Here is a 9,743-nt window from a genome sequence, read left to right as displayed (position 1 = left end):
AAACCGTGCCCCGAAACTGTCGGCGATACGTGTCCGGAGTTACAGCGTACCGTCGCAACAGTGTCTCCTTAACTAGCTCATACTGTGTCACTTCCTCAGCACCCAGAGTACGAAAGGCTTCCAGGGCTCGCCCGGATAGTTTCCCAGACAATATCGTGGGCCACTCTCTGTTGGGAATCTGGTGCAGGGCACATTGCCTTTCGAAGTCCGCCAACTATTCATCAATCCCTGTCTCGCTCTCTAGGAAGGGTCGAAATGCCGCATAGGGTATCTTGGGCCTCCCAGCATTTTCGACAGGGATGATTACCTGCGGGGCTTCAGCATTGCGGTGTGCATTCGCTAGGTTGAGTTCGTGGGCTCGAGTCTCTCGTATATCCTCGTCCGCCTCTGCCATCAACTGCTGTACCAATTCCATGGAGGGGTTCGGCCCGTATAATGAGAGCCTTTCCCGAACAATCCTGGTTTTTTCGTCACTAATCGTGGTCGGTGTTTCCGCCATTGTGAAGCTCTGATCCAGTTCGGTCAATTCTGCGATCAGCTCTCTCCTCGGCCGGTTGCTGGCGTACCCCCCTCTGCTTTCAAGTAAATCCTTTTGGGTTGTACGCTTCAATTTTTCGTAAGCGCTCTCCATCCGTTCTGTACCTCTCCTAGGAAATCCAGGAAAATCCCGCCGCTGCCGCCAAATGTTACGGTTACCCTTAGTCTCGCTGAGAGATGGACCGCTTAGTAGCCTGGATCCCTATTGCTAAAGAGGGGAGAAGCTGCTTTCCATAGTATTCTATATGAGTCTCGCAAATATAGAATAATCTCCTGTTACGGTTACCCTTAGTCTCGCTGAGAGATGGACCGCTTAGTAGCCTGGATCCCTATTGCTAAAGAGGGGAGAAGCTGCTTTCCATAATATTCTATATGAGTCTCGCAAATATAGAATAATCTCCCTTAGCTGCAGTACAGCTAGGATACCCTTCTGCCCACAAAAACGAGTCAACGCTGCGATTGAGGGCCAAAACAAGAACTCAGAACTGGGATGCCAGCCTGCTTTTTATTAAGGTTACATGCACACAGGGCACTCCCAGGGGGAGAGGGGGGGAAGCACAAAATCCCCCATCACACATTTAGATAGAGAGCACTGTCCTTTGACAGGCCACAATAGGATTACAGTACTTAAGATAACAAGTTTACAAGTTCATCTTATCAATTAGCAGTCTGGCTCCAGAGGTGATTAGACAATAGTTTCTAAAAGCTGAAAAAAAAGAGTTAACTCTTTATGAAATGAAACTTGTTACGGTTTTCTTGGAGCCCTTCTTAGGCGCTGGCTTGCTGGTTCAGGCATTGCTGCTGGGAAATAAGCTCTTCACAACAAAATAACTAATGCTTCTGTAACATTGCTCCCTTTCTGTGGAACACTCTGGCAGACACGGTCTGTCCCCTTTTCGGGGCAGACTAAGGCTGTCCAGACCGCTGGTTATGCGGGGCTGAGGTCGGTTTGTCTGGACAACCCGTCGGCGTTGCCATTCTGTTTCCCAGGTCTGTAAGTAATGGTGAAATTGAAGGTTTGCAACGATAAGCTCCAACGTAATAGCCTGCCGTTATCTCCAGAGACCCGGTTCAGCCACACCAACGGGTTATGGTCGGTGACCAGAGTGAACTCCTGACCATATAAATAGGGAGTCAATTTCTTTAATGCCCACACCAAAGCCAAACACTCCTTTTCGACCGCTGCATAGCTGACTTCGCGGGGCAGGAGCTTCCGGCTGATGTAGGCAACTGGATGCTCCCCTCCATCTTCGCCTACTTGGCTGAGGACGGCTCCCAGCCCGAACATGGAAGCATCTGTATGGACGATAAAACGTTTGTTAAGGGCTGGGGCCGCCAAGACAGGAGCGTTAATTAGAGCATTTTTGAGAGCCTGGAAAGCCGTTTCACAGTGGGGAGACCACAGGACCTGTCGAGGTAAGTTCTTCTTGGTCAAGTCAGTCAGGGGTTTGGCAAGTGTGCTGTAGTCTGGTACGAACCGTCTATAGTACCCTGCCGTGCCCAGGAAGGCTAGGACCTGAGTCTTAGTGATGGGGGTGGGCCAATTGGCGACAGCTTCTATTTTGGCCGGCTCTGGTCGCTGCTTTCCACACCCCACCCGGTGACCCAGGTACTGTACCTCGGCCATCCCAAAGTGGCATTTTTCTGGCTTCAGAGTCAGGCCAGCAGCCCGGATCTGATCCAGAACCATTCCCACATGAGCTAAGTGGTCCTCCCAGGACTCACTGTGGATCGCTATGTCGTCCAGGTAGGCGCAAGCAAAACTCTGGAAGCCATCCAGGAGCCTATCCACCAAGCGCTGGAATGTAGCTGGGGCATTCTTCATCCCAAACGGCATTACCCTAAACTGATATAAGCCGAATGGGGTGACGAATGCCGACTTGGGGATAGCCTCCGGGGCCAGAGGAATCTGCCAGTAACCTTTGCAGAGGTCAATAGTGGTCAGGTAATTTCCCCTGGCTATACGATCGAGTAGCTCGTCTACCCTGGGCATAGGGTAAGCGTCCGTCACGGTATTTTCATTGAGCCTCCGATAGTCTACGCAGAACCGGGTGGTCCCATCTTTCTTGGGCACCAAGACAACTGGGGAGGCCCAGGGACTATCGGAGGGCTCAATTACCCTGAGCTGGAGCATCTCATCGATCTCCTTCTTCATTCCTGTCCTAACTGCTTCGGGGATTCGGTACGGAGCCTGGCGCAAGGGAGCTTGTCCCGGAGTATCTACCTGGTGGGTGGTTAAAGTAGTGTACCCTGGCTTCGGGGAGAAGGTGAGGTGTTTGGACTGGAGGAGTTGGTTGAGCTGCTCCCTTTCAGTGGGGCTAAGTCGGTCCCCTATCTGAACCTGCGCCACTATACCTGTGGGGAGGCTCTTTTCTAATAGGTCTGGAATGGGTAAACTGTCGGGGTCTTCCTGAGGGGAACAACATACGGCCGTCACGTTCTCTGGTCGCTCAAAATATTCCTTGAGCATGTTTACATGGAATGTCTTTCTAAGATTGTTGTCGTGGCAGCTAGCTATCACATAAGTGGTGTCTCCCCTTTTCTCTACGATCTGGTAGGGACCCTGCCAGGACGCCTGCAATTTGTCTGTCTTCACCGGCTTAAGTACTAACACCTTTTGTCCTATGGTGAAGATTCTCTTTCGGGCCCCCCGATCGTACCATACTTTCTGTCTTCTCTGGGCCAACTGGAGATTAGCCCGCACGGATTTGGCTAATTGCTCCATTCGGTCCCTGAGTTCCAGCACGTATGGCACAACTGGGACACCGTCAGCCTCCATCTCTCCCTCCCAGTGCTCCCGGATCAGGTTTAGGGGTCCCCGTACCTTTCTTCCGTAGAGCAACTCGAAGGGAGAGAACCCTGTCGTTTCCTGGGGCACCTCCCGATAAGCAAATAGGAGGTGCGGCAGGAAGCGTTCCCAGTCTCGGTATTCCTGAGTGAACGTCTTGAGCATTTGCTTGAGGGTCCCATTGAACCTCTCACACAGCCCGTTCGTCTGGGGGTGGTATTAAGGGGGCAGCTAGCCATGAAATGCCCTGGTTGCTTGCATCGGTGACAAGTCGGTCTGGGATGCTCAGAGCTGTTATTGGGTGGTCCTGAGTGTCGGATGGGCCCTGTGGGCACCGGGGCTCGGAATTCAGCACGAGGGGGTGCACGGTAAACCTCTCTGGGTTCGACCCGTGCTGGAGCTCGGTAGTTCATGGGTTCGTGAAGACGGGAGTCATAATGTTCATCGGCCAATTTGGCTGCTTCTTCTAAGGTAGAAGGCCGCCTGTCTCGCAGCCATTCCTTCCCTTGCTGTTCCATGCCATTATAAAAATGTTCTAAGAGAAACAATTGTAAAATTTCCTCCCCAGTCACCGCTTTACTTCCGCTCAGCCAGTGATTTGCCGCTGTTACGGTTGCCTCCAGGCTGGCTGGAAGTTGGACCGTAGAAAAGGATGCTCCTAGCGCTCACCAAAGGAGCAGCAGCACCGTAGACACTCTAACTACTGCGTAGCCACCATCAGTAATGCAGACTCTATGAACCACCGCTGCTGGGCTGGTATCTCGCCGTCTGCTCTGCGCCCTGGACCTACGACCAGGCTCCAATAGGTGAACCTCTTCCTTCTATAGCAATCCCTGTAGCTAAGGGAGTATGAAAAGCATAGCAATCCCTGTAGTGATTATAGCTGAAGCTGTCCCCTACAAACATGAGTCAAAGCTGCAAGTTAGAGGGTCAGAAATAGGTCTCATGTGCTGGAGCACACAGCCTGCTTTTATTCAGGTTACATGCAAACAGGACACTCTCAGGGGGAGGCATAAAATCCCCCATCACACATTTGATATTAGATAGAGAGACACTCCCTTTGACAGGCCACAACATTTACTTCAGCAGATAACATTACACACAATAAAACAATGCAGTCCACCTTATCAATACTAGTCTGATTAGACAATGGGAAAGTTGATCACTAAACCTAATTAGAGCTAATCCCAGCAGACTTGTATTTAGAATAGGTTTCTTGAAGCTGAACAAAATTTAACTCTTAATGGCACACAATGAAACTGAACCAAGTGGGAGAAAGCCAGGGACAAGTCATTTCACAGGTCTGGGGACAAAGTCTTAAAGGGGCATTGTTCATTAAAGTCACAATATGTCCCCAGATGGTTCTTAAAGGGCCACACACACCCAACAAAAGTCAATATGTCCTCAGGGGCACAATCTTCCAGGGGCCATAGTCATGTGGAAGGAGGCTGGCAAATAGGCTTCTCCAAAATCCAGGGAAGCAGGGCAATTTTTCATTTAAAGGGCCAGTTACAAACAGCAGTTTGTAACATATCTCCCCTTTTGGAGGGAGACTAACCAGGCACCTGACCTTCTGCCGGTCAGTGCCCAAGTTAGTCTCGCAACCCACCCACAAATAATCGCTAGCAGCAAAGTAGCCCCCCCACAATACGTAGTACTGGCCTGTAAGTTCCAGGTTGCAGGATGAAAGTGCAGCATCCTCGGCCTTCCTGGCGCAGCTGGGCAAATAGCTGATGGTACTTGGGGGGCAGAGGCCAGCGGCACTCTGCCCTGGTGCCAGCGCTTCTGCTGGGGTGAGGGGTTTGCAGGCCAGTCCTGTAACAAGGGGGTCTGTAGGGCAGAGGCCAGCAGCGCTCTGTTCTGATGCCAGCTCTTCTGCTGGGGGAATTGGGGCATAGTCCTGCCCGGTGGCAAAGGGAACGTGGGGGTCAGTGGGGGTTAACATCTCCACTGTTAACCCTGGGCCCAAGTTAGGAGTTAGCTGGGGAGGGGGAGATTGGCTTACCTCCTCCTCCTGATACTCCGGTGGCCGTTGGGAAGGGAGGTCGATGCTCTCCGCTCCCTGTGGAACATGCTGCGGCTGGGGAGAGAGACCGGTTGTCTCCTCTCCCTGGAAGGCACACTCCAGCTGGGGAGGGGGGTCGATGCTCTCCCCTCCCTGTAGCTGGGTCTGTCGCTGGGGATCTAGGCCGCCTGCCCAGCATCCCTGTAGGGCCGGTAGAGAGACTGCGGTCCCATCTCCACCTGCCTGCTGGGGGTCCTCCCAGGACCAGTCTATGAGGCCTGCTGCCTCTGGTATCTCTGGCTGGGGAAGGGGACTGGTTGTCTCTTCCCTCTGCACGGTATACTGCCGCTGGGGAGGGAGGTCGCTGCTCTCCTCTCCCTGTAACTCTGGCTGCCGCTGGGAAGGGAGGTCGTTGCTCTCCGCTCCCTGTGACTCACTTTCTCGCTGGAGACCAGGTGTCCAGACCCTCAAACTCCACAGTTGGCGCTCAAAGGCTCGTGCCGCTTTGTTCTCCATATCCAATTCCCGGATGATGCGACTGACTACCTCCTGCGCAGGGTCTGGACCATATCGGACTAGCCGCCTCTTTACCTCTGGAACGAAATCCGCGCCCTCATAGCGACGGATCCGGTTGAGGTGCTCTTCACATGGTTCTGACCAGTATCTTGTCAGCTCCATGCTGCTGTAGGTAGGGACGCTGCGCAGTGGCTAGCGTTGCCCTCAATAACTTTCCTCCGATACCAGTGCTGTTGTGGTGCTGCTCCTTGCGCTAGGACGCCAATCCCACCGCTGCCGCCAAATGTTACGGTTGCCTCCAGGCTGGCTGGAAGTTGGACCGTAGAAAAGGATGCTCCTAGCGCTCACCAAAGGAGCAGCAGCACCGTAGACACTCTAACTACTGCGTAGCCACCATCAGTAATGCAGACTCTATGAACCACCGCTGCTGGGCTGGTATCTCGCCGTCTGCTCTGCGCCCTGGACCTACGACCAGGCTCCAATAGGTGAACCTCTTCCTTCTATAGCAATCCCTGTAGCTAAGGGAGTATGAAAAGCATAGCAATCCCTGTAGTGATTATAGCTGAAGCTGTCCCCTACAAACATGAGTCAAAGCTGCAAGTTAGAGGGTCAGAAATAGGTCTCATGTGCTGGAGCACACAGCCTGCTTTTATTCAGGTTACATGCAAACAGGACACTCTCAGGGGGAGGCATAAAATCCCCCATCACACATTTGATATTAGATAGAGAGACACTCCCTTTGACAGGCCACAACATTTACTTCAGCAGATAACATTACACACAATAAAACAATGCAGTCCACCTTATCAATACTAGTCTGATTAGACAATGGGAAAGTTGATCACTAAACCTAATTAGAGCTAATCCCAGCAGACTTGTATTTAGAATAGGTTTCTTGAAGCTGAACAAAATTTAACTCTTAATGGCACACAATGAAACTGAACCAAGTGGGAGAAAGCCAGGGACAAGTCATTTCACAGGTCTGGGGACAAAGTCTTAAAGGGGCATTGTTCATTAAAGTCACAATATGTCCCCAGATGGTTCTTAAAGGGCCACACACACCCAACAAAAGTCAATATGTCCTCAGGGGCACAATCTTCCAGGGGCCATAGTCATGTGGAAGGAGGCTGGCAAATAGGCTTCTCCAAAATCCAGGGAAGCAGGGCAATTTTTCATTTAAAGGGCCAGTTACAAACAGCAGTTTGTAACAGCCGCTCTCCGCATTCGGTGCGCCCATTCCATATGGGTATCGTTAGGCTTCTTTTCCGTGCCCCGAAACTGTCGGCGATACGTGTCCGGAGTTACAGCGTACCGTCGCAACAGTGTCTCCTTAACTAGCTCATACTGTGTCACTTCCTCAGCACCCAGAGTACGAAAGGCTTCCAGGGCTCGCCCGGATAGTTTCCCAGACAATATCGTGGGCCACACTCTGTTGGGAATCTGGTGCAGGGCACATTGCCTTTCGAAGTCCGCCAAATATTCATCAATCCCTGTCTCGCTCTCTAGGAAGGGTCGAAATGCCGCATAGGGTATCTTGGGCCTCCCAGCATTTTCGACAGGGATGATTACCTGCGGGGCTTCAGCATTGCGGTGTGCGTTTGCTAGGTTGAGTTCGTGGGCTCGAGTCTCTCGTATATCCTCGTCCGCCTCCGCCATCAACTGCTGTACCAATTCCATGGAGGGGTTCGGCCCGTATAATGAGAGCCTTTCCCGAACAATCCTGGTTTTTTCGTCACTAATCGTGGTCGGTGTTTCCGCCATTGTGAAGCTCTGATCCAGTTCGGTCAATTCTGCGATCAGCTCTCTCCTCGGCCGGTTGCTGGCGTACCCCCCTCTGCTTTCAAGTAAATCCTTTAGGGTTGTACGCTTCAATTTTTCGTAAGCGCTCTCCATCCGTTCTGTACCTCTCCTAGGAAATCCAGGAAAATCCCGCCGCTGCCGCCAAATGTTACGGTTACCCTTAGTCTCGCTGAGAGATGGACCGCTTAGTAGCCTGGATCCCTATTGCTAAAGAGGGGAGAAGCTGCTTTCCATAATATTCTATATGAGTCTCGCAAATATAGAATAATCTCCCTTAGCTGCAGTACAGCTAGGATACCCTTCTGCCCACAAAAACGAGTCAACGCTGCGATTGAGGGCCAAAACAAGAACTCAGAACTGGGATGCCAGCCTGCTTTTTATTAAGGTTACATGCACACAGGGCACTCCCAGGGGGAGAGGGGGGGAAGCACAAAATCCCCCATCACACATTTAGATAGAGAGCACTGTCCTTTGACAGGCCACAATAGGATTACAGTACTTAAGATAACAAGTTTACAAGTTCATCTTATCAATTAGCAGTCTGGCTCCAGAGGTGATTAGACAATAGTTTCTAAAAGCTGAAAAAAAAGAGTTAACTCTTTATGAAATGAAACTTGTTACGGTTTTCTTGGAGCCCTTCTTAGGCGCTGGCTTGCTGGTTCAGGCATTGCTGCTGGGAAATAAGCTCTTCACAACAAAATAACTAATGCTTCTGTAACATCTCCCTTAGCTGCAGTACCGCTAGGATACCCTTCTGCCCACAAAAACGAGTCAACGCTGCGATTGAGGGTCAAACAAGAACTCAGGACTGGGATGCCCAGCCTGCTTTTTATTAAGGTTACATGCACACAGGGCACTCCCAGGGGGAGAGGGGGGGAAGCACAAAATCCCCCATCACACATTTAGATAGAGAGCACTGTCCTTTGACAGGCCACAATAGGATTACAGTACTTAAGATAACAAGTTTACAAGTTCATCTTATCAATTAGCAGTCTGGCTCCAGAGGTGATTAGACAATAGTTTCTAAAAGCTGAAAAAAAAAGAGTTAACTCTTTATGAAATGAAACTTGTTACGGTTTTCTTGGAGCCCTTCTTAGGCGCTGGCTTGCTGGTTCAGGCATTGCTGCTGGGAAATAAGCTCTTCACAACAAAATAACTAATGCTTCTGTAACATCTATCATGTAACTAACACTGTATCACGTGCCTATCTATCATATAACTAACACTGCATACTTGTGAATTGTATAAAGATACCCTGACATGTGTATATTAACCCTCTGTATATTTTTATGTAGGTGAGAGTGGCATGGGACGATACCATGGGAAGTTCGGCTTTGACACATTCTCTCATCATCGTGCATGTCTCTTGCGTAGTGCTGGTCGGGAAAAGTTGAACGAGATTCGATATCCGCCTTACAGTGAAAAAAAATTGAAACTTGCACTCTATGCCACTGAAATCAAACAGGGATCTTGTGTCCTGTTGTGATGACCTACCTGTTTGTACTGTAGCGAGGACAGACCTGTGTGTGTGTGTGCTGTAGCGAGGACAGACCTGTTTGTACTGTAGCGAGGACAGACCTGTGTGTGTGTGCTGTAGCGAGGACGGACCTGTGTGTGTGTGTGCTGTAGCGAGGACAGACCTGTGTGTGTGTGCTGTAGCGAGGACGGACCTGTGTGTGTGTGTGCTGTAGCGAGGACAGACCTGTGTGTGTGTGTGTGTGCTGTAGCGAGGACAGACCTGTGTGTGTGTGTGTGTGTGTGCTGTAGCGAGGACAGACCTGTGTGTGTGTGTGCTGTAGCGAGGACAGACCTGTGTGTGTGTGCTGTAGCGAGGACAGACCTGTGTGTGTGTGTGTGCTGTAGCGAGGACAGACCTGTGTGTGTGTGTGCTGTAGCGAGGACAGACCTGTGTGTGTGTGTGTGCTGTAGCGAGGACAGACCTGTGTGTGTGTGCTGTAGCGAGGATGGACCTGTGTGTGTGTGCTGTAGCGAGGACAGACCTGTGTGTGTGTGTGTGTGTTTGTACTGTAGCGAGGACAGACCTGTGTGTGTGTGTACTGTAGCGAGGACAGACCTGTGTGTGTTTGTACTGTAGCG

General features: G+C 51.0%; 1 protein-coding gene across 1 annotated transcript in view; it reads left to right on the top strand.

Annotated features, from left to right (window-relative positions):
• The window catches only part of ALDH3B1 (aldehyde dehydrogenase 3 family member B1), a 280,384-nt gene extending 270,872 nt beyond the window's left edge, over positions 1-9,512 (top strand). The window contains exon 8 of the mRNA XM_053708856.1: positions 8,942-9,512. Coding sequence (XP_053564831.1) covers positions 8,942-9,132 — 191 coding nt within the window. The 3' untranslated portion in view covers positions 9,133-9,512. The remainder of the gene's footprint in view (positions 1-8,941) is intronic.
• The last annotated feature ends 231 nt before the right edge of the window (positions 9,513-9,743 follow it).

The sequence above is a fragment of the Bombina bombina genome, chromosome 3 (genome assembly GCF_027579735.1).
Source record: "Bombina bombina isolate aBomBom1 chromosome 3, aBomBom1.pri, whole genome shotgun sequence".
NCBI classification, from domain to species: Eukaryota; Metazoa; Chordata; class Amphibia; order Anura; family Bombinatoridae; genus Bombina; species Bombina bombina.
The sequence above is the reverse complement of the archived record's forward strand: the minus strand, read 5'-3'. Positions and strand labels throughout refer to the sequence as shown.